General features: G+C 42.6%; 1 protein-coding gene across 1 annotated transcript in view; it reads left to right on the top strand.

The window, feature by feature from the left end:
* LOC126248822 (eIF-2-alpha kinase activator GCN1) overlaps positions 1-26,148 on the top strand; it is a 282,568-nt gene that overhangs the window by 39,974 nt on the left and 216,446 nt on the right. The window contains exons 4-6 of the mRNA XM_049950239.1: positions 428-770; positions 7,001-7,253; positions 17,180-17,358. Coding sequence (XP_049806196.1) covers positions 428-770; positions 7,001-7,253; positions 17,180-17,358 — 775 coding nt within the window. The remainder of the gene's footprint in view (positions 1-427; positions 771-7,000; positions 7,254-17,179; positions 17,359-26,148) is intronic.

Genomic DNA, 26,148 nt, shown 5'->3' with positions numbered 1-26,148 from the left:
ACTGGAATGCCTTCCAGTTGCCGGTGGTAGCAGTCGTGTGCTTGCTTTTCGTGTGTGTGTGTGTGTGTGTGTGTGTGTGTGTGTGTGTGTGTGTGTGTGTGTGTTTTCTTTGCTGAAGAAGGCTTTGGTTGAAAGCTACGATTTGTAACAGTCTTTTCATTGTGCCTATCCAACTCAAAGGATCATCTTGACTGTACTTAGCAATCTATACTTTTCCTAGTATTGTTGTTTCATTATCTTACTATTTAATACCACTGTATGCATATTAAAGGTGGGTTGTTATTTGTTTATAGATTCCATTTTTGCATGATTTTTAAGAAATGTGACTTCCTACTGAGGTGACCTTCTCATAATGTTGTTAATTTTGTTATTGCTTTCTGTTTGTTTTATCTCTGTGATGGAAAGCTTGATATTTCTTGGTTTACAGTGCCAGTACATCCCAGACAGGTTTATTTGCTTTGGGATGGTCTTGTTTATTGGTGCAGCATGGATTTAAGAACTGTTCAGATAATACAAAAGCGGAGTTTAGACGCCTGATTGAAGTACAAGCAATGCTTCTAAATATAGTTGTAGCTGCAAGGCGTCCTAAGAAGAGTCATAAGGCGTATCACCTCCTTTCAGCAACTTGGAAATCTGTTAAGGAATGCGAAGAACTGTATGTAAATGCAATTACAAATCTGGATCCTGGAGCTCATGTCCTAGTTCTTGGATCATGCCTTATACAGTACTTGACATGTATGAAGAAAACAGATTTATTTAATAAATTTAAGGTAAGATTGCTATTCTGTCTAAATTATAATCCATATGTTACATTATATTTTTGTTCCTGGTAACTTTCCCCCTGTGGGTCCGGGGGTTAGAATTGACCTGAGGCATTCCTGCCTGTTGTAAGAGACGACTAAAAGGAGTCTCGCACATTTTGGCCTTTATGTGATGGTCCCCTGTCGGGTTTGACCTTTCTAAAATTTCCCAAAGAGTGAGCCGATTATGGGAGAGCGCCTTACATGTTGCATTGTGTCCATCATGCATTGGATCTTTAGCCCACTGTCTCGTCGTCACATTGCAGTCCCGCTCATTCTCCATCTCTTGGGCAAGGACACCTTCCTGGGTGTGTTTTCCACCATGCACCATGTAGTGTCGCTTTCTGCCCCTACGATGACCATGGACTTCTTTGCACCTCATATCCTGCACGGTAGTCAGTCCGTTATGGTGGGGCTGCCATGTACCCTGTTGGTTGTGGCCCCCTGGCAACACAGGGATCACTCTGCTGATGCCTGCGCTGTTAACTCCCCACATATGTCGTGGAGTAGATGCCCATCTCCCTAGGGTGTTGGGTTCACTGGCCACACCGTGGGAGGAACGCCAGGCTAAGGACAGCAGTGAAGCTTATTCACCCCGGTACCTCGTTTGTAAGAGAGTTGATGGGGAATCTTTCATGTCCATGAAGCCTCAGTTTTTTGTGGAGCATTTGGAGCACAAGTTAGGGGAGACGGAGAGCTTGTCCAAAATGCGCTCTGGGTCAGTCTTGATGAAAGCAGCGTCCTCTGCCCAGTCACAGGCATTACTCACTTGTAGCAAGTTGGGGGATGTTTCTGTTACCATCACTCCTCATAAGAGCTTAAATATGCCCCAGGGTATTATATTCCACAGGGACCTGCTTCTGCAGTCTGATGACGAGGTGTGCGCCAGTTTAGAGTGGCGAGATGTTCATTTCGTCTGGCGCATCCTTCGTGGTTCGAGGGATGATCAGGTTGCCACCGGTGCCTTCATCTTGGCTTTCGATGGTGATACATTGCACGAGAAGGTCAAGGTGATGGTCTACCACTGTGACGTCAAGCCATGCTGGAAGTTTGGCCATATGTCTTCCTGCTGTACTTCCAGCATCACATGTCGAGATTGCGTGTGCCTATCAATCACATCCCAATACTCCTTGTGCGCTGCCTCCCATATGTGTCAACTGCAGAGAGCATCATTCACCTTGCTCGCTAGACTGCAGGATTTTACAGAAAGAGAGAAAAATCATGGACTATAAGACCCTGGACCGACCGACCTACACTGAGGCTAAGAGGAAATTTGAGTGCCTACATCCTTTGGCTGTGACGACCTCGTACGCTGCAGCTACGAGTACAGTTGTCACCCCATCAGTTCCTCGCATTCCTGTCGCCTCTCAGAACCAGGAGACTACACCTGCCACCTTGATGGTTGGGGCACTTTCCTCCCTGTTGCTCCTGCACCACCTACTTTGGGAACAACACTCCCCAAACCATTGGGGGTATCAGTCCCCACTTCTGAGCCGTAGAAGTGTAAGTCCTCTAGTCCTCTTTGGCTCCTCTCGCTAGGAGGGGGTCTCTTGGGTCACTCCATTCCCAGGTTTCTGCTAGTGGGAAAGATGACATCCGCCGGTGGCTGAAGAGCCTAAAAGCAGCTCGTCATAGCGCCTTACACTCATCCTCAGTCCCGGAGACTGAATCAGTGAAGTCCTCCCAGCCAAGGAAACCCAATGAGGAGCGAGAAAAATCCAAAAAGAAGGTCCCCAAGACCAAGGGAATTGCGGTAACACCCATGCCTCTGCTGCCTACAAGCTCTGCGTCTGCATGTGAGGTGGAGATTCTGATGTCCATTGAGGACCTAGATCACGCCGGACCCTCAGACACAAAGGATATAGATTGCTCAGGCAAAAAGTTGGTGGCAGTAAGTGACCCTGAGGTGTAACTACCTCGTTGAATGAATGTTCCATGCCTTCCCAGCCTTAAGATGACATCATCCTCCAGTGAAAATGAGGCAGTTTTTTCCATCACCTCACTGAGCTATGGTAAGTGTTAAGCTTTACACTTGCTTTGTGCATTGACCTCCAGGAAAGCTGGTTCCTGGCAATGCAGACCCCTGCCCTCCACGGCTATAAGGGATACTACAGGAACCATAGCGACTATAATCTAGTGTCAGGTGGTGTTTGCGTTTATGTCCTAAACTCAGTCTGTAGTGAAACTGTGCCCCTTCAAACCCCTCTTGAAGCTGTGGCTGTCAGAATAAGGACGACACAGGAAATAACTATCTGCAATGTATATCTTCCTCTAGATGGTGCAGTATCCCTGAATGTATTAACTGCACTTATTGATCAACTCCCCAAACCTTTCCTACTTTTAAATACTGGGGCTGTCAAACATTTCATTGTGGCTCATGGTAGTTACTCGGCCATTGATTTATCAATTTGCAGCCCAGGACTTTTCCCATCTATCCACTGGGGAGCACATGATGACCTGTTACTGCCCCGATGTCAGGCTCATGGACGCCTGCCCATATGGGCCTTAAACAAGGCGGACTGGGAAAGCTGTCACCGTTGAATCTCCCCCACACGGGAACATCGACGTCATGGTTGAGCAGGTGACTACCACTGTCATTTCTGTGGCAGAAAACATGATCTCTTGCTCTTTAGGTTGCCCCCCAGTGAAAGACAGTCCCTTGGTGGTCGCCGAGAGTTGCTGAAGCAATTAAGGAGCATCGACGAGCTCTACAGCGACATAAGCCGCACCTTTCCCTGGAGCACCTCATAACTTTTAAAAGGCTCCATGCCTGCGTTTGCCAACTTATCAAATGACAGAAGCAGGAGTGATAGGAGAGAGATGTCTCGAACATTGGGTGCCATACGTCACCATCCCAAGCCTGGGCAAAGATCAAACGTGTTTTTAGGTACCAGACCCCAACAGGTGTCCCTGGTGTTAACATAAATAGCATGTTATCTACCGACGCAAACGCAATTGCCCAGCACTTTACTGACCACTGTGCTCAAGCCTGTGGGTCGGAGAATTAACCCACAGCTTTTCGCACTCTTAAACGGTGGCTGGAAGGGAAAGTCATCTTGTTCACTGCACACCACAGTGAAACCTGTAACACCCCATTTACGGAGTGGGAGCTGCTCAGTGCTCTTGCAAATTGGATCCATAGTCAGACGATTGAAAATCTCTCGTCTGACTACAAACGACATCGCCTCGTCATCTTCAACTGGATCTGGTGCGATGGCGTCTTTCCATCGCAGTGGCGGGAGAGCACCGATATTCCGGTACTCAAACCCGGTAAAAATCCAATTGATGTGGATAGCTATCAGCCCATCAGCCTCACCAATGTTCTTTGTAAGCTGCTGGAACGAATGGTATGTCGACTGTAGGGTTAGGTCCTGGAGTTGTGTGGTGTACTGGCTCCATGTCAAGGTGGCTTCCACCAGGGTTGCCCTACCACTGATAATCTTGTGTCCCTTGAGTGTGCCGTCCGAATAACCTTTTCCACCCGCCAACACCTGGTTGCCGTCTTTTTTGATTTAGGAAAAATGTATGACGCGACGTGGCGACATCATATCCTTGCCACATTATACGAGTGGGTTCTCAGAGGCCTGCTCCTGATTTGTATCCAAAATTTCCTGTTGCTTCGTATGTTCCGTGTCCAAGTTGGTGCCTCCCATAGTTCTTCCCATATCCAGAAGAATGGAATCCCCCAGAGCTCTATATTGAGTGTATCTCTATTTTTAGTGGCCGTTAATGGTCTAGCAGCAGCTGTAGGGCCGTCTGTCTCACCTTCTCTGTATGCAGACAACTTCTGTATCTCATACTGGTCTGCCTGTACTGGTGTTGCTGAGCAGCACCTACAGGAATCCATCCACAACGCACAAGCATGGGCTCTAGACCACAGCTTCCAATTTTCGGTCGCGAAGTCGTGTGTTATGAACTTCTGTTGGCGTCATACCGTTCATCCGGAACCAGAACTTTACCTTAATGACAATCCACTCACTGTAGTGGAGACATATCGATTCTTAAGACTGGTTTTCAATGCCCAATTGACTTGGCTTCCTCATCTTTGTCAGCTTAAGCGGAAATGCTGGCAGCACCTCAATGCCCTCTGCTGCCTGAGCAACACCAACTGGGTTGCAGATTGCTCTATGCTGCTGCAGCTCTACAGAGCCCTTGTTCAATCCTGCCTTGGCTATGGGAGTCTGGTTTATGGTTCGGCGGCGCCCTCAGCAGTGCCTTTATTCGACTCAGTGCACCACTGTGGTGTTAGCCTAGCGACAGGAGCTTTTAGGACGTGTCCGGTGACCAGCATCCTTGTGGAGGCCGGAGTCCCTCCATTGCAGGTTATGCATGAACAACTGCTGGCCAGTTACGTTGCACACATTTGTAGTACTCCTGCATATCTGAATCACTGTCTCCTTTTTGCACCCATGGCAGTTCATCTCCTGCATCGGCAGCCCAAGTCAGGGCTTCCAATTGCAGTTCGTGTCCGATCCCTTCTTTCTGAACTGGAGTCCTTACCTTTACCACCTACACTTGAGGTACATTCACATGCACCTCCATGGCGTACACCTAGGTCGTGCTTTCGCCTGGACCTTTCACATGGCCTAAGGACTCAGTTAACCCTGTGGCTCTCCGCTGCCACTTCCTCTCGCTTCTTGACATGGACCGAGGCCATGAAGTGGTTTACACTGACGGTTCAATGGCTGATGATCACATCAGCTCTGCGTATGTCCATGCAGGACATATTGAACGGCATTCTTTGCCCGATCACTGCAGTGTTTTCGCTGCCGAGCTGGTGGCTATATATCGTGCTCTTGAGCACATCCGTTCATGCCCTGGGGAGTTGTTTCTTCTGTGTACTGACTCTCTGAGCAGCTTACAAGCTATCGACCAGTGCTACCCTCATCATCCTTTGGTAGCGACCATCCAGGAGTCCATCTATGCCCTGGAACGGTCCAGTCATTCAGTGGTGTTTGTCTGGACTCCTGGTCATGTCGAAATGCCAGGCAACGAACTTGCAGACAGGCTGGCCAAATAGGCTACGTGAAAACCGCTTGTGGAGATTGGCTTCTCTGCAACTGACCTGCGTTCAGTACTACGCTGCAAGGTTTTGCTGCTTTGGAAGACGAAGTGGCATAACCTCAGCACGCGCAACAAACTGAGTGTCATTAAGGAGACTATGAATGTGTGGAAGACCTCCACGCAGGCCTCTCGCAGGGACTCTGTGGTTATCTGTCGGCTCCACATTGGCCACACTTGGGTGACACACGGCTACCTCCTGTGCCATGATGACCCACCTCAATGTCGGTGCGGCGCCTGGCTGACAGTGGCCCATATCTTGGTGAGCTGTCCTTTGGCTGCCCTGCGACAGACTCTTCAGTTACTGGACTCGTTGGCATTAATTTTAGCTGACAATACCTCATTGGCTAATTCAGTTTTACGTATTATATGTGACAGTGGCTTTTATCATTATATGTATGTTTTCGCCCATGTCCTTTGCCCCTTTGTGTTCTCCACTCTCTCTTGTGGCTCTCTTGTTTTTACCCCTTCTACCTGTTTCTTGCTTCTCTCTCTGGTTTTCTTTTCCTGTTTTGTCTGTGGTAGTGTTGGTTCTCCTTCTGTCATTCTTCTGGTTCTTCCTTTCTGCCGTTATTGTGCTGTACATCTCCTTTTTTTACTTTTTTCCCTTGTGTAGTTATTTCACCGGGAACAAGGGACCGATCATCTCACAGTTTGGTCCCTTTCCCTCCCTCTTTTAAACCAACCAACCAACCAACCAGCCAGCCAACCTGGTAACTTATTGCCTAAGCATTTCACAGTGTCATTGGTGACCTGTTCTGTGAAGTTGTTTTATGTAATTAGGGATAGTTTCATACTTAAGAATAGAGAATACAGATTAAATGCCTAACTTACATTGTAAACATAGCTTGGCTTGAAAGACCATATCTCCTCAGTTAAAATAAAATTAGTCGTAATGTAAAATGAAAAGTGGATGTTGTTATTAGTCTCTATTTTTCATTAACACATTCTTCAAATAAGTAAGGCACAGTTCTAACCTTCTTGCAGCTGACAAAACATTGAGTTTCTTTAATGATTCCCTGCTTTGTGTTTTATGTCCATGTGACATTACAGTAGCATATCATAATTGTAATGGATTACTTACATAACTTTGGAATAAGTGGAAATTGACTTTACTGTATCACCAACTTATGTTGCAGGCACACTTGTTAGACATTTTTATTAAAGTAGCTATTAGCTGCAAAACAAAACCATCACTATTTCTGATTGAGGAATCACGACCGTTACTCAAACATGTTACTCATGAAGAGTTTAAACAAACTTTGCTTCCTGCTATGCAGAAAGCAATGCTGAGAAATCCAGAAGTAATTTTAGAATGTATTGGATATGTTTTGGTGGGTCTTTCCATTGACCTGAGTCAGTATGCAAAAGACATTGGAAAAAACCTAGCAGGTATTTTTAAACATTATTACTTATTAGTAATTTATATTACTTTGTATTGAAACATATCAGATTTATGTAATGTAAGATCTCTGTTTTGTACAGAATGTTGTCTGTCTAAATAAAATGATTGTAGTTACATGACAAACCAAGCAATGTGACATGCCGAGAAGAGCCATACTACCACAAACAAGTTTGTAACTCAGTGGGAGAATTTTGATTATAAAAAAACATTTGTAGTATATGCCACCTGGTATTGAGTCTCTTCAGTGTTACCTAAACTAACCACGACAGACTTTCTATGCAGTAGACCCTATGTAGCAGACTGTGATAAAGTGAAGTAAGCATATTCTCACTCTAGACAAAGGATCAGGGCAGAGGGAAGTTGTAAAAAGTTGAAGTTCACTGAACGTGGCCACATAATATTGAAGCCATTGCTTTGTGGTTAATTTCTTTTTAATAAACAGAGTTTATATAATAAAATGAAACTCCAGTCACAATTGAATACACATGATGCTTTGTGTGTACACTTTGTATGCAACTCTGAGTAGAGTGGAAGGAAGAGGAAAATGTTGCCCCAGCATGCAGTTTACTATGCTACCAACAGTGAATTATCCCAGCATAAAAAAAATGTTGATATAAACATGTCTTGATAAAATTCAAATGAAATTCTTACTAAAATTTACACAGTGTGTAAAGAATGAAGCAAAATAATCAAACCAGAGTGAACCTTTCATTGTGTCTATGTAACGAGGTGTGACAGTTGTAGTCCCCAAAATTTATCGACATCACCTAATTTGGCATTGTATGAGGGAGTAGCATGTGTGATAGTTTGGAAAGGATTGTCCATTCTCCCATCCCTAATGCTCTCTTCATTTGTAGTTGACAATGGAAAACTATTCCTTTTGCCCAGCGTTATAAACATTCACTGTTGTTGCAGTGTCATTTCTCCTTTGCAAGCATTATTCATTCACTTAGAGAACTTTGATTTGCCTTATCCATTACTACTACTACTACTACTACTACTACTACTACACTACTATTATTATTATTGTTATTATTCTATGTTGTTTTTGGGTTTCTGAGCTACTATGGTGAGTTTCAATATATACAGGGGCAGATGAAAGGAAGTGATTGTAAACAAAGGTGTATTATGTTCTGCTTTGAAATGTCCAGTGAATGTGTACAAAAGTTAGGGAAATTGAAACCATTAAAAAAAAGGAAGTTTTGTCTCCAAGAAAAGAAAGCAGTTTAAGTAAAACATATTACTGACTTAGGTGATTTTCAGGAAAGTGTTGTTTGTCCAACTGGTTTAGAATTCTGTGATCTAGAGGCATGTTGTGTTAGTGTCATGAATAATGTCAGTTATCATTTAGAAAGGGAGAAAATTCCTGAGTGGAATACTATAAAAGAAAGAAAATTATACAATGGCTTTGGGCTATTATATGAAACCAAAGAGTGGACGAACTCAAATCCCAAAACAGTTCCAATACCATAATGAGCTGGACTGCATAGCAGCAAAAATGTACAATGAGGCATTGACCCCCTCTCCGTATCACTACCAGTACACCACCATTGAAAAGATATGGACATGTTATATTTGCGTAGACTAACATTGTCATATGGACAAGTAACTTTTGGAATTGTTATTAAAGCATCGGTAGCAGATAATGCCATCAACAGGGCACAACTGTGTGCAGTGAAAGACTCAGGCTTCTCAAAGATTGGAAATAAAAGAGATGTGGGAGTACTGTATTGAAAGATCATAGTGTGAATTGAAGTTACTTCAAATGTATTAACAGGAGTAATAAGTCTTACACTAGCTCTCAGGAGCAGGAGCAGAGAATAAATAATTGAAACAGTGTGAAAGTGTCTGACCACCTGCCGCCTTCAATTAAAGCAGAAAAACCATGTGAGAAACACTAGGAGTTCTACAGCTTGCCAATCCTGCAAAGTGAAACATCATTTGTGAAGAATTCAGAACAAGTTTCAAAATCAGGAGGAATGGAGATATTGTTTTTGTGCCAGTGAGAAAGATATTCCTACTATAGCATTGGACACTGGGATTTATGAACATAAGATAAATTCAATTTACAGTGGAAGTAGAGCATGATGTGTACTATCATTCCTGGGTAATTAAGTCTGCATGACAGCAGAAGACACTGAAAGCCACAAAGTCTTCACACAGTCTGCGCATATGTACCACTATCGACATTCTCAGTTTTACCACTATTTGACCAAGTAGTAGTCTGTCATTAATATGGTAGTCACGAGGATACATCAGATTAGTGACACAATAAGGATGACCGAGCGAGGTGGCGCAGTGGTTAGCACACTGGACTCGCATTCGGGAGGACGACGGTTCAATCCCGTCTCCAGCCATCATGATTTAGGTTTTCCGTGATTTCCCTAAATCGTTTCAGGCAAATGCCGGGATGGTTCCTTTGAAAGGGCACGGCCGATTTCCTTCCCAATCCTTCCCTAACCCGAGCTTGCGCTCCGTCTCTAATGACCTCGTTGTCGACGGGACGTTAAACACTAACCACCACCACCACCAATAAGGATGAAACAAGGACTGGAACACACATGAACAACATTTCAAGCAAATGAATATGGGTATACACAATAAACCAAGCATTGTTACCCCAGAGTAGACTGGGAGTTGGTTAGAATGTGATTAAGTGTCTGTTAATGGCATGATTTAATGAACAGATAAAATATTGTAGTGAATGTGCATCAAAGCAGTCAGCTACAGTGGCTACAAGTTATAGACCTTCTGGGCTCAACAAATGTCACAATCAACTAAGGAGCTTATGAGCCAACCGGCGACTATGGTATAGTCTACAAAGTAGTATCAGGTGGGTTGTAGATAAGTCCCTAGTGATACAGTGAGCTGGAGCAACAGAATAATTCTGAGTCTGCTGAGAATTTAAAAGACTGTAAATGATACACAAGCGTAAATCAAGTGGTGTAACAACATGCGTATTGGTAGCAGACTTGCACCTTTGTGGTTTCTGGCAATAACAGACAGCCCTGTACATGGGGCAAGTCTAGTATAGCCCAATTAAAATTACTTGATAGTTGACACTTCACATGTTGGAACTGGTTTCCTCTAATCAGTGTGTTCAACGTCACACTCGAACCATTCTGTGTTGCCAAACTGGCACAACAGTTTGTCAGTTCACTTCCAAAAAAGGACATGTTTCATACACCACACTAACCAAATGGTACTGGACACTTCCGTACAAAACATGATTCAGCATCACATATACATAACTGAAATTTTTCTGTCTTAGGATGCTCAGAGAGGTTAGCTTTAATCTTTGTGGCCAAAACAAACGTGATTTTACGTCTGCCACAGATTGTTGACTGCCGTTTTCTTGGATTCATTGCATATCATGAGGTTGTGGTTAGGTTAGGACATTAGTCTAACTAAATTCAGGACTATGAAACATGTTGTCCACTGCAGTTCAGTCATTGGTCACTTAAAATTGGCTGTCGACAGAGCAGCTCACATTTCTGACATACCTTGTGGCGGCTACTTCCAACGTTGCTCAAAATTGGCTGTCGACAGAGCAGCTCACATTTCTGACATACCTTGTGGTGGCTACTTCCAACATTGCTCAGCGTTACACATTAACAGCATTTGTGAAGTGATGCACTGTGTTGTATGTCACCTATAATGGAGTGGTAGCTGGCAGCTGATGTGGCAGCACTCTAGGGGCAAGTGACAGATGTCAAGTGTCAAGTAATTTTAACTGGGCTATAGTGCTAGTAAACAAGCAGTAGGATGACTACAGCAGCATTAAATGCTGTCATCTACTTGTTCAGAACTGTCCTGCCACTTACAGGATATGACATTCAGTAGGCCCCATTCCCCCTACCTGCCAGCTACATTTAACTGTGATCAGCCATGGCAGGCAAATGTGTGTTTATCAATGATAATTTGTGCACTTACAGTGTATTTAAGAAATTTAGTCACCTTGGCAGTGGTGCTTGCAGTAGATGTCAAAATGTTGCAATATGATGTGCTTCTGAATCACATCTGAAGAATTAAATTCATCTGTATCTTCTTGGTGTCTCATTTTGTGGTTGCTTTTAGTTTGGTGATGCAGTTCAAAATTTACTTCATTAATATATTCCCACTTATTTGTGTACTGTACCAATATAATTCCTGTCTGCTGTGATGTATTGTGTATATGCCTGTTTGTAGGAGTTGGCAATATTGTGAAAAGGGTAGATTGCTACTCACCATATACCAGGTGTACCAGTATGAGATGAGGGTTTTTTTGTGAAAATGAAACACCAATTTTGAATTGAAAAGTAAAAACATTTTATTCAAAGTGCTGACCATTTCTTTCTATATATTGTGACCACCTTTCTGGCAATTTGTGGACACCACGCCAATAGAAATGTTCGTCTTTTGAAGCAAACCAATCACACCCAATTTTCGACTTCTTCGTAGGAATCAAAATGTTCCTCAGCCAATGCGTGTCCCATTGATGAAAACAAATGGTAGTCGGAAGGGGCCAAGTCTGGTGAATACGGCCGGCCGAAGTGGCCGTGCGGTTAAAGGAGCTGCAGTCTGGAACCGCAAGACCGCTACGGTCGCAGGTTCGAATCCTGCCTCGGGCATGGATGTTTGTGATGTCCTTGGGTTAGTTAGGTTTAAGTAGTTCTAAGTTCTAGGGGACTAATGACCTCAGCAGTTGAGTCCCATAGTGCTCAGAGCCATTTGAACCAGCCATCTGGTGAATACGGTGGGTGGGGTAGTAGCTCCCAGCCAAGTGTTTTGATTGTATCCTGAATCAGTTTTGCTTTGTGTGCAGGTGCATTGTCGCATAAAAAAATTACTTTGCCATGTCTTCTAGCCCATTCTGGTCTTTTTTCGATCAGTGCATAGTTCAAATTGATCATTTGCTGTCTGTAGCGATTAGTATTCACAGATTCATCTGGTTTTAGAAGCTCATGATACACCACTCCTTTCTGATCCCACCAAACACAGAGCATTGTCTTCTTGCCGAATCGATCTTGTTTTGCTGTCGATGTTGATGGTTGTCCCGGATTAACCAATGATTTTTCCCGTTTAGGATTCTTAAAATAAATCCATTTTTCATTGCCAGTAACAGTTCGATGCAAAATTGATTTTCTTTCATGTCTTTGAAGCAAAATTTGACAAATGGTTTTTCAGTTTTCCATCTGTCTTTCATTCAATTCACGTGGTACCAATTTTCCACACTTCTGGATCTTTCCCATAGCTTTCAAACGGTCAGAAATCGTTTGTTGTGCAACATTTAGCATTGCTGCCATTTGCTTCTGACTCAAAGTATCATCTTCATCCAATATTGCTCGCAATTCGGCGTCTTCGAACTTTTTTGGTGGTCTTCCATGTACTTCATTTCTTACATCAAAATCATTATTTCTGAACCGTTGAAACCATCTTTTGCATGTTGCTTCTGATAGAGCATGATCACCATATGCCTCAACAAACATTCGATGCGACTCTGCAGCACCTTTTTCAAAATTAATGTTTTCCGCAAATCATGACTTTCTGGTACAAATTCGACATTGTTAACACAATGAAAACATATTATGTTGTTTGTTCCATGACTTGATGTATACTAAATGTCTTTGACAGATGTCATACCAACCAGACAAAAAAAAATTAAGGCTCGTTCACAACAAATGTTCCCTATCGACACATTTGTATCTTAACGCTCATTTCATACCGGTACACCTGGTAAAGGTGGCAGAGATTTGCAGACAGGCACAACAAAAAGACTGCTGTACATTTAAGCTTTAGGCAAAAATACCGTATGAGGTAGCAAAACACACACACACACACACACACACACACACACACACACACACACAAACAAAATCCCTGGCCGCTGTGGTCAGACTCAGCCCAACTTAAATGTATAGCCTCCTTTTCATTGTGGCTGTCTGCAACTCAGTGTCTCCTCTGTATTGTCAGTAGCAATCTATCCTTTCCATAATATTGTTGTTCCTCAATTATCAACTTTCCATTGCTTGTAGCAATCTTCATTTTCATGGACCACCCATGAACCATACTTTCCTTTTGCAGGTACTAAAATCTTCCTTAAAATTTCTTTCTTTCTTCTCAAGTTATTTTTTTCTCCACCTTCTTCGTTTTTGGACATTCTCGACTAGAGAGTGCTTTATAGGGGAACACCTTTTTGCTGTCACATTCTGCGGTAATCTGTACATTCAGTCTTAACTTCCTAGCTCTTGTTTAATTTACTTTTGTGATATTACTACCATTATTATTATTATTATTATTATTATTATTATTATTATTACTGCTATTATTATTTGATCTGAGGCTTTCCCAACATATAAGCTGCTTCCAAGGTTCTCTGGTTTATGCCGGATCAAACTGTCGAAGATCCACAGTATTTCAGCAAACCACCTTTCCGCCATCATCAGCTAGTGCTGATGGAAGTGCATCACCTGATTATGGAGGAACAGTTGTGTGCTAAAATATCATGGACCTTCAATGTTTGGATTCAGTAATCCACTGAAAACTGTGGAAGCATTGTTGTTGTGTTATCATTAGTAGTCGTGGTGGTGGTGGTGGTGGTGGTGGTGGTGTTACAAACCTTCAGGATCAAAATTATTCATATAGTTGAGGATTCTAAATTGAGCAGTTTGAGATAAAAACTAATAGTTAGAAATTAATATATAGCTTTTTATTTACATAAACAACTTAAACTCTTTACCTTCAGTTTAAGCACATAGCAACTGCCCAACAAGACCACCACCACCACCACCACCATCACCACTCCCTTTAGTATAATAGGGTGCAGATAAGGCAGTGGCTGGGTGAAGCATTTGGTACAGAGAGAGAAGGAGAATGCTTGCAACGTTGCCAGTTCGGCCTTTCAGTGCAGTCAGCATTGCACTGTCGGGTGTCAGCTAAGTGTGCTGTTTTGTGGTCGTGCGCCTAGTAATGTTATTCGTAAGAGTTTCACCATTCCAACAGATATGTTATGCACCTAGTAGAGAATATTCTACCTATAATTTAATTTCACATTTCAGTCATACTTTTTGAGTAGTTTGCATCGCTAATTTTGTGGATCCCAATCTCTTTATGATCTACTGATTTGATACAGCCTATACAACTGCAGAAGTAATGCGTTTTTTTGTCCTTATATACGATTCTTCTTATTTTGGCGAAACAATGACAGTGGTGACGCTTCCTAAGTGAAGAAGCACTCTGTTCAACTTGCAGCTGAGGCCAGTTAGAAATGTTTGTCAAGGTTGCCTGCAATTTTTCATGTATGTCGCCATGAACACACTGCACAGATTAATGTATGTAGCAAACAACATCATAGCCACTTAAATGAACAGTATACTATTGGAAATGAGCGTTTGGCGTCATTGGCCGGGAGGCCCCTTACGGGGCAGGTCCAGCTGATTTGGTGCAGGTCTTATTACATTCAGTGCCACATTGGGCGATGTGCGCACCAGATGGGGATGAAATGATGATGAAGACAACATAACATCCAGTCCCTGAGCAGAGAAAATCCCCAACCCAGCCGGGAATCGAACCCGGACTCCTTAGGATGGCAGTCTGTCATGCTGACCATTCAGCTATTGGGGCGGACAGGATACTATTAGTTATGTAGAATATGCAATCGTCAGCCACTATTTCAGAGTGACCACAGACAGCAAGGAAACGGACATACACTGAAATGATTTTAACTGTGGAAGTGAAAATATTATTCTCAAGCGAAAACCGTGGTAAAGAGAATAAATTTGAATAGAAACTTGATGCTCGAGAACATATGTGAAACTAAGCAAGGAAAGCCCCTTTGGTCAGTGTATAATAAGGCTGAATATGTCTGAGTGAAAATATAAATGTTGTACTATGTCTTACTCAGCAGTGACATTAATGTAATCTGTTTCGAAATAATTCTAACTGTTGATCATAAACTTGTGCTTTATATATTCAGGTCAATCTAATGAACTTCTTGTGTGAATAATCTTGTACTTGCCCAGTTTGTCAGATCGTAACAAGATAGACTGACATTTTTTGAAATGTGAAACATTAGTTCCATGTACTTACAATAGGTACTGGTGATCACTATTTGCTTCTACACAAGTAGAATATAAAACTGCATAATCATAATTTCAAAGATGGATTCACAGCTACTAATAACATGTAATGCAGGCACAAATCCAACTGCCACACAGACAAGCCAATGATGGATTTAGTACTTAGAGCTGCAAGCCAATAAATCGACGCCATCTACTTTGCTGTTGGACTGCGACAAATCTGCCTCGTGGATGTTTATTACAAAAAGCTCCGTAATACAGTCCCTACTAATTTCTTGTTGGTAGTCCTCAGCCTGTAATTTTTCTGCATGTATTACACAGTCCGCCCACGCAAAAATTGTGGTGTTCTCGATTTCTGCATGCTTAAGACACTCAACATTTGCAATTTTAAAGGTACTGTTCTTTTGTGTGATGTCAGCTTTCAACTGCACCCATGTCATTTTGATGGGATTTTAATGGCAGTGCTACAGTGGTAATCTAATTACTTGTTGCCCATGTTGTTTAGCGATCTCGTCAATCTCCTAGGGACAGTAAGCTGGCTTATTTGTGTTGACAAGCAGTATGAATTCCGCTCTGGTTCATGATGGATGTCATTTCTCGATAACCAAGCGATAACATCTGACTGCCTGGTATGGGTAGTAGGAACTTTGTTGAGTTGCACTGAGTGGACACTGGCATTGTCCATCACAATAATTGAATTCGGGTGGGGGTATAGTAATAATTATTTTGTAAACCATTGTTTGAATACATTGTGTATTGTCTTGCTATGGTAATCCTCGGGGCTCTTTGACTTTGAAGTCTGAAATATTAGTTTACTTTCAGGAATAAACTCTGTGTCCACTGACCCTGCATGTACAATAGTAAGTAGATTGTCTTTACCTACAGGCACTTGAAGACTACCAAAGCCATAGCTCATTTTCCAGCACATTGACCTTTCATGGTTTTGGTTCACTTACGTTTCATCCATATAATAAATGCGAGATGTCCCAATGTCTTCAATCTCCTGCATTCTTCTTAATAATACAGCCCTTGCAGCCACAATATCACTCATCTTCATAAGGAATTTTCTCCCATCACCACCTTACAATATTGAAAGCCCATCTCCTTTAATATTTGTAGCATTGTCCATCAACTGCCATTAAAATTCAATTTCTTTTTCATCTGGGAAACTAAATTGTTTCCAGTCGTGGTATTTGCCTCTCGAATACATATCATATATTGTCCAATGTAAAATGTTCTTTGAGAAATTGTCCAGATTGCTGACTTGCTTTTTTGATTCTGCTGCTTCCCTGGCAATTTAAAAGATGCCAACCCGCTGGATTTCATAGAAGTGTTCGCTTACTAGAGATGTGCTGCACAGTTTGCAGTCCCACACTGCACACATCAGCTGTTCTCGCCTAGCTGCAGGCAACATTGGGGCGGCGGCCATGTGGTGGTGAGTCATCTGCTTCGGCTTCTCTTCTGAACAAGTTGTACACTCGGAACACTATAGCTCTTGCTTGCTTGTGTAGCACTTGGTACTTTTCTCATCTATGAGCCATAACAAACACTCTGCAAACAATATAATCGTCCACGCACATATGCTAGAGAAGAAATCACCACTACATGCTTAAAGCACACAGCAATGCGTGAAATGGACAGAAGTGATGGAATGACACTATTGTTTGAGGGGGTCACCAGGTACATTATCCCTTGCTACTGTGCATCACCCTCACTACCCACCTTACTAGCTGCACACATCTATAGTGATAGTAGCAGTAATTATGATTGTGTTTTAGTTTTGAACACAACATGTATGACAGAAGATTAAGTAAAACAATTTTAACCAAGAATTTTTATTTTACATATCTGTGTAGCAAATCTACATTCAAAAGATGACTTGGCTCGTGATGAAGCAGCAGCAGCCTGCCGTAATTTGGCCCTGCAGTGTAGTGATCCTGGAGCATTGGAAGACCTGTTACAACATCTGTTTAATGTTTTCCATGGTTCAGAAGGAAAGCTTACAGTTGCAACACACAAGATGAGTGTGTTACAGGTAAATGAAAATATTGGATTCATTAGCCAGTAAGTTATGGATTACCTGGATATAAATTAGTTCTTATTTACTAAGCAGTTTTTGTTGCTCTCAAAGTTAATATCTTTGAAAATATCCACATTTTGGTATAAAGAGCTCAGTGTCAAGCTTTTGAAATGAAGGAAACATAAATATGAAAAAGAAAAAAAGAGTAAGTAATGAACTATTATTAATGGAAAAAATATCACTGAACAGAAAGTTACTGCTAATTTGGTGTGTTGGGGGAGGATTGTGTGTGTGTGTGTGTGTGTGTGTGTGTGTGTGTGTGTGTGTGTTTTTAGTCCAGGAAGATGGTGGTGGGTTTTGAGAACGTTTTGGAGAGCAAGTTCCTAACCTCAGAGTTCAGGAAAGCTACTGCAGAATTGGAGGACCCAAGTGGTCTGTGTGGTGTAGCAGGCCCTTTGCTTCATGGAGTAGTGATGTAGAGCAGGCTATTCCAGAACTGCCCCATAGGGATCCCTCAGCTCACTTTGGAGCAAGCACAGGTGGGGTAACTACTCAGCATGTGGCCCTATTGCATGTGTTCTGTGCATGTGTGAGCTGTGTGGCCACCCCTGCCTACGTGTGTTCAACCAGTGCAGTACGTTTGCTTAAGCTATAGCCTGGCTGCCTGACAACCCATGCGTTAGCACAAAGGGTGTTTACTACCCGGGACAACTGGGAGATCCGAGAAAAACCCGGTAGTTTTTTCATCTGGGAGAAAACCGGGAATTTTTCATTGTTTTAGTTTTCAGTTCAATTTTTGTAATTTTGACTGGTGAGAACTGATACTTAAACAAAGGATATTACTGTATCCTGCTGCTGCAGAATAATACTGCAGAAATAAAACATGAACGAGAGAAAAAAACGAAAATAGAAGTTAAATTGCAAAGGAAATGTGCCATATACAACAAAACACAGTGCTCATACAAGCATCTGCCAACAGCAAAATGTGTCAAAGGCTTTAGCAAGACTATGCAATGCTTCATAACAACAAATTGCCTCCATGAGTGTGATGTCACAACTGTTTACAGTAGATTCATTTTAGCAGTTACGAGCGGGATCCTGCGTATGTGCAGTTGTGTCACATTTGAGTAGTACCTTCTCCCACTTCTGGCTACAGAAGTAGTAGCAAGCAGCGAGATGCTACCCAGAAAAATTTTACTGGTGCGCTCAAGCTGCCAGATTCATGCATGAGCAGTGGGCCCGGACCTTGGGGGGGGCATAGTCTTGAAGAAAAAAACCTTATTTCACAGAGCGTGTAGCATCTGGCACACGTTGGTCTATCAATTATTCATATGATTTTAAACGCATCCCTGTTGGTTTTTGAACATTTTTCAACGCATTCTAAACTGATTTCTGAATGAATCTAAGTTGATTTTTGAATGCGTGCATAGTGTACTTGATGTGTGTCTCAGGGGAATCCTCGTCGCATCTATAAATAAACTTTCCTGCTGACAGAAGGGGATAGGGCTATACAAGATGAGTGGAATAAAGCTGAACGGATGAATGCCAATGTTGAAAGAATAAAGTGCAATTTATTGCTGCAGAATAAAGAATGTTTGTCTATGTGGTTGACTGGGTTTGCGAATGATCAGCGTTGTTATAATTACTAACAAAATCCACAGATTCAGACTATCACAGTGGAAATAAACGACTAACAGGAATAACAGGTAAGAAAGATTATGATTATCTTCTCAGTGTATCCAAGAAAATGAAATTTCAACAGAAAATTTTTGGCCAGATCGCTACACTAGTAAGCATCAGTTGTACAGTCTCCGGCTAGCAGCCAGTTACGTTCTATTCTGAGAATAGCGCGGAAAACACATAGTACAACATGTAATAATACCTAACCAGAGAATAATCGCGGGAAAACTATACTGGTGATTCTGGCAAGGTTAGTGAAGTTAACTGGAGAATAAGTTTTGACAATGGCAGGAATAGTTACAGAATTAGTGATGACAAGATTCTTTGTTAGAACGAGGACGGAGAAGAAACGGGGACATCACACAAATTATGGAAGAATATAACAATTCCAAATTTATATAAAAATTTCATACTACTTCTTTTCAATCTCATGCTTGAGAAACTGGAGCATACGAACGAAATGTGAAACTGCTTTCTAACTTAAAGCTTTTTGCTTGTAGTAGGCCTTATAGGCATTTGATATTGGTACTGTCAGTTATGTTCCGTAGTGTTACAAAAATGACCTTTTGTGCCAAAAGTCTTTTTCATTTGGTGTGTGTTACAACTGCTGCAATATTAGGAAGACCTATTTTGTTTTATCTAGCAGACAGTGACAAAATAGATGTGATCAGATCGAGAAATCACACCAGTCTTGGGTACTATTTGTATTAACAGCCATTTCAGTAGTAGACAACGACATTTCGATTTTTCATGTAGCAAAGCATTTGACGAACTATGATTAGGTAAAAGATTCTTTTGTAGAAAGGAAAGCACACCATGTAAAACTGTAGCAAGATTAGAGAGGAAAAAAATGCTGGGACCTAAGGATTGAAGAAATGTATACTGTCTTGCTTGTCTCTTATCTTTACTGGTTTTATGTATCCTATATTTAATTTTGTGTCACACAAAACAGCAAGTTATTAGCTAATAGGCAATAAAGAGTGCTGTATTTCTGAAGAGTTCTTGTTCTTCCAGTTACAAATTATCCTACCCAGTATTAATTGCGAATTTTTTTAAGGGGCAGGATGTGAAACTGGCTGACTGGGAGCAGAGAGGCACCACAGGACATTTTAATTTCCACTGTCCTGAATATGAGTTCCACAGAGCAAAATACAGTGACATGCAGTAGAAGAATGGCGTTTGAAGAAGCATGGCACTGCACTTTGGCGCACTTAAGACCAAATAACATGGCTTATATTTCCTCGAACAATATGTTTTATGTATCAGACTCTTCAGGAAGATCTGCGCTACAAAGTGAACATATATTTGAGAAGTTGATATTTGTAAATTTTAGACATCCTATCTCAAACACTCGAGGGAGGGGGACGCCACTATCTAGTATCGCTCCGGTTTGGAAATGTTGTAGGTCCGGGGCTGATGCGCAGAGCAGTCTGAGTTATAGTGGGGAAGTGGGTAGTCTCTACGTGACTCATGTTGACAATTATTGATGTTGCTGTTACCTCTTCGTGTATAGCTCTCATGTCAAATGAAAACAAAATGGATGTCTGTGGCCGGGAGCTATCAATTGAATTAAAATACATTCGCATATTCTGAGTTGTGGTCACCGTTGTGCTCATACGGCAAAGACTACCAAAGCCACCGGTTAGTCCCTCAGCCGTTAGGGGTAAAACCCAATGGGACTCGGGGCAAGTAAGGCTAGCAACCTGCTTCCCTGGTACTTTAAATATGATGCTGGCAATAATCAGAGCAAAATGCCTCGGACCTTTGGAGGTGACAGAGTCCCACCTCTAACTGACAAACCAGGGACTCCTAAGATATGACTTGGCAAACAAATGGTAATGAGATGGGGAGCTCTTAATATCAATGGGGGCTACTCTGGGAAGAAGGTAGAGCTGGCAGAGGCTGCAAGTAAGATGGGGCTGGACGTTTTAGCTGTTAGTGACATTCGGGTAAGGGGTGAGAAAGAAGAGGAAGTGGGAGAATACAAGGTCTACCTGTCAGGAGTCAAAGCAGGAATAGCATAGGGGGGTGTAGGGCTTTACATCAAGAAAGAAATGGAACCTAGCGTAGTTGCAATAAGGAATGTAAACGAACGACTGATGTGGATAGATTTGACAGTGTCTAGCAAGAAAATTAGGATTGTGTCAGTATATTCGCATTGTGAAGGGACAGATCAAGATAAGATGGATAGTTTTTATGAGGCACTCAGTGATGTAGTTGTTAGAGTAAAGGACAAGGACAGTGTTCTGCTCATGGGTGATTTTAACGCCAGGATTGGAAATCGAACAGAAGGGTATGAAAAGGTTATGGGTAAATTTGGAGAGGATATGGAGGCCAACAGGAATGGGAAACAACTCTTGGATTTCTGTGCCAGTATGGGCTTAGTAATCACAAACTCCTTTTTTAAACATAAGAATATTCATCGGTATACTTGGGAAGGCAGGGGAACCAGATTTGTCATTGACTATATAATAACAGATCAGAAATTCAGGAAGGCTGTGAGGGACACACGTGTATTCAGGGGATTCTTTGATGACACTGATCATTATTTAATCTGCAGTGAAATTGGGATTGTGAGGCTGAAAGTGTAGGAGGTCAGGCCCCTATGTAGGAGGATTAGAGTGGAGAAACTTCAGGATAAGGAAATCGGGCACAAGTACATAACAGCGATCTCAGAAAGGTACCAGTTAGTTGAATGTAGTCAATTACAGTCGTTGGAAAAGGAATGGACAAGGTACAGGGACACAGTACTAGAAGTGGCTAAAGAATGTCTTGGAACAGTAGTGTGTAAAAGTAGGATGAAGCAAACAGCTTGGTGGAATGACACAGTCAAGGCAGCCTGTAAAAGGAAAAAGAAGGCGTATCAAAAAAGGCTACATACAAGAACTCAGGTAGACAGAGATAGTTACGTTGAAGAAAGAAACAAAGCCAAACAGCTAATTGCAGCGTCCAAGAAGAAATCTTGGGAAGACTTTGGAAACAGGTTGGAGACTATGGGTCAAGCTGCTGGAAAACCATTCTGGAGTGTAATTAGCAATCTTCGAAAGGGAAGTAAGAAGGAAATGACAAGTATTTTGGACAGGTCAGGAAAACTGCTGGTGAATCCTATGGATGCCTTGGGCAGATGGAGGGAATATTTTGAAGAGTTGCTCAATGTAGGTGAAAATACAATCAGTAATGTTTCAGATTTAGAGATAGAATGGGATAGGAATGATGATGGAAATAGAATCACATTTGAGGAAGTGAAGAAAATGGTCAATAGATTGCAGTGCATTAAAGCAGCTGGGGTGGATGAAATTAAGTCGGAACTAATCAAATACAGTGGAATGTCAGGTCTTAAATGGCTACACAGGATAACTGAAATGGCCTGGGAGTCGGGACAGGTTCCATCAGACTGGACAAAAGCAGTAATCACACCAATCTTAAAACATGGAAACAGAATAGATTGTAACAACTACAGAGGTATCTCTTTAATCAGCATTGTGGGTAAAATCTTCTCAGGTATTGAAACTTCCTGTCAGATTAAAACTGTGTGCCCGACCGAGACTCGAACTCGGGACCTTTGCCTTTCGCGGGCAAGTGCTCTACCATCTGAGCTACCGAAGCGCAACTCACACCCGGTACTCACAGCTTTACTTCTGCCAGTACCTCGTCTCCTACCTTCCAAACTTTACAGAAGCTCTCCTGCGAACCTGCAGAACTAGCACTCCTGAAAGAAAGGATATTGCGGAGACATGGCTTAGCCACAGCCTGGGGGATGTTTCCAGAATGAGATTTTCACTCTGCAGCGGAGTGTGTGCTGATATGAAACTTCCTGGCAGATTAAAACTGTGCGCCCGACCGAGACTCGAACTCGGGACCTTTGCCTTTCGCGGGCAAGTGCTCTACCATCTGAGCTACCGAAGCACGACTCACGCCCGGTACTCACAGCTTTACTTCTGCCAGTACCTTGTCTGCTGTGAGTACCGGGCATGAGTCGTGCTTCGGTAGCTCAGATGGTAGAGCACTTGCCCGCGAAATGCAAAGGTCCTGAGTTCGAGTCTCGGTCGGGCACACAGTTTTAATCTGCCAGGAAGTTTCATATCAGCGCACACTCCGCTACAGAGTGAAAATCTCATTCTGGAAACATCCCCCAGGCTGTGGCTAAGCCATGTCTCTGCAATATCCTTTAACCATAACCATTCAAAGGTTTGATACGTTTTACAGTTCAGAGGGAAAGTATAATGTCACTTAACTCACCCAGGAGAAAGTGAATTTTTTACCGGGATATCCAGGAAAAATCTCAGAATTTTTTTTTTCCTTGTACGTGTATACACCCTGGCACAGTTTGCCGACCTGTATCTATGAGTGTCCAGTTGGAGCAGCCTGGTATAGAGCTTGCTTGGTGACTGGATACTGGTTATCCCCGAAGTGGGCAGTTATTTTGTGTCTGTTCTCTTCTTCTCAGTCAGTTTAGCATACCTTCCTGGATGTTGACCTTGACCTCAGATATAGCTACATCAGTACCTTCGTCCATGTCAAACCTACTAACCACCAGCAGTACCTCCACTTCGACAGCTGCTACCCATTCCATACCAAGAAGTCCCTTCCATACAGCCTAGCCACCCCTGGTTGTCACATCTGCAGTGACAAGCAGTCCTCCTCAGAATATGCCGAGGGTCTCACTGAAGCCTTCACTGACCGTAATTATCCTCCCAACCTTGTACAAGAACATATTTGCCGTGCCTTATCTTTCCATCCCCCCCCCCCCTCCCCTCCAAGTCCCACAGTCCGGCCACAGAGGAACATTCCCTTCGTAACTCAGTACCACCCAAGACTGGAGCAACTGAATTACATTCTCCCCTGGGGTTTTGGCTACCTCTTGACATGCCCTGAAATAAGAAATGTCGTGCCCACTATCCATCCTACCCCACTCACTGTGGTACTTTCCACCGAACCTACACGACCCCTGCTCCCAATCCCTTACTTCATGGCTCATACCCCTTTAATAGACCTAGATGCAAGATCTGTCCCATACATCCTCCCACCACCACCACCACCACCACCACCTACTCCAGTCTGGTCACAAACATCACCTATTCCATCAAAGGCAGGGTTACCACTGTGCTGCATTCTATGTAGGCATGACAACCAACGAGCTGTCTGTCTGCATGAATGGCCACCGTCAAACTGTGGCCAAAAAACAAGTGGACCACCCTGTTGCTGAACACGCTGCCAAACATGATATCCTTCATTTCAATGATTGCTTCACAGCCTGTGCCATATGGATCCTTCCCACCAACACCAGCTTTTCTGAATTGCACAGCTGGGAACTTTCCCTGCAATACATCCTACGTTCCCATAACTCTCTAGGCCTCAGCTATCATTATTCACTGTCCTCACTCATCCAGCCCCCTCCCTGTTCCCATCATTCCAGTGCTACACAGCCGCCATTTCATCACCACATCCAGTCTTTTTATTTCTTTTTATCTCTCTCCTTTCTGCTACATCCCTCCACCCTCTCCATTCCCGATCTCTCCCCTGCCCTCCGTCTAAACTGCTGGACTTCACTGTCCGCCACTTGCACCATATTATCCCTCCCCCACCCCACCCCAGCATCCTCCTTAACGCCACCCAGTCGCCACTCCCATCATGCACTGGTGCTGCTGCTTGCAGTGTGGTTTTAGTTGTCTGAGACTGCAGTTGTGTGACCGAGTTGTGTGTGTGTGTGTGTGTGTGTGTGTGTGTGTGTGTGTGTGTGTGTTTTATATTTGCCAACATTGTAGTAATTCTCATGTGCGAGTCATAAGATTTAACTGCATTTTCACAGAACGTTTAACTGAGTCCAGGCCGATCTTTTTAGCACCTATTGAAACAATTCCTGACAAAATTTCCATCTGTAAATGGCTTCCAAGTTTTTGCGGTAAGATGAGATGATTCAAAACTTATTTCTGTTACAGTTCCTGAGTCTTTTAACAGGTTTTATGACTATTAAGGAAGAAATTTGCTTCTTATGTTGTTCTGGAAATTCTGAAAATGCAGACTTTCGTAGTGTCTCCTCAAGTTGTATTCATTTGGGATGGCTACAATACTTTTGCAAATAGCGCAAATGATATTATTTAGCAGTTACAAAAATAGAAAATAATAATTATATTGAACTTTCCTGAAATGGCCACATCTCGTCTTGTAATTAGCGCTTTCTACTTTGCCTTGCTTTATGTGTTCTAGGCGTTAGACCTTCTCAAAGAGGGGATGGTGAATCTATGCAACAATGCCTATGAAGAGAGGAAAAAACATTTTCTGATATTGTTATTGACTGATGATGGTGAAGTAAATGCTTACAGGTTCACAGAAATACCAAAAATTGTTGCTTACCTTCGCCATGAAAAGTTCAGTGCACTAATGAATAGACTGATAAAGCTCGCTAATGTATTGTTGAATATACAAATCAGTGACAGCTAACAATATCATTACCTGCAGGCCCATGTGCAACTCCTGTTGCTGTGACTGAATTGTTCCTCAAGTGTGCAGGTTGAAAAATAGTGTGCCATGTGACAAGCAATTATTTCAAATTGGAATCCCCCCCTCGCAATGCCAGCTATACTGGTGTAGCTCAAAAAAACTAAGTTCTGCCCTCTGCTTTCTGTGAAGGAATGAAAGATGAGTAAAAAATAAATCACGGGAACAAATGGTGAGGGGTGGACCGCATGCAGCCCATGGCCACAGTCTGTTCACTGGTACTCTACAGTAGGACTCCAGTGCCTCCCATATAACATGGGCCATTTGGAGCTTCTCACTCATCACTAGTTTTCCTGAGCTCTGGAGAGGATAACGTGCTCTCCAACATATTTTCATGTCTCACCACCCTCCTGGACTGAAATTCCATTAATACTGCAAACCCCCCCCCCCCCCCCCCCTCCACACACACACACACACACACACACACACACACACACACACACACACACACAAACCTGGAGCTAGTCTCTTTTTACAGTTGATATTTTGTATTTTTTGTTTACTCTTTCTTTTTTTACCTTTTAGGGTTTTAAAAATGGAACTTTTATAGGATCACTTTGTTGCCAGTCTTTCTGCCTGTCTGTTAATGATCCTTTTTCTCAGGAATGGGTAGAGGTATCAAGTTGT

The sequence above is a fragment of the Schistocerca nitens genome, chromosome 1, assembly GCF_023898315.1.
Source record: "Schistocerca nitens isolate TAMUIC-IGC-003100 chromosome 1, iqSchNite1.1, whole genome shotgun sequence".
NCBI lineage: Eukaryota > Metazoa > Arthropoda > Insecta > Orthoptera > Acrididae > Schistocerca > Schistocerca nitens.
Note: the sequence above shows the minus strand (reverse complement) of the source record. Positions and strands in the feature narration are given on the sequence as shown.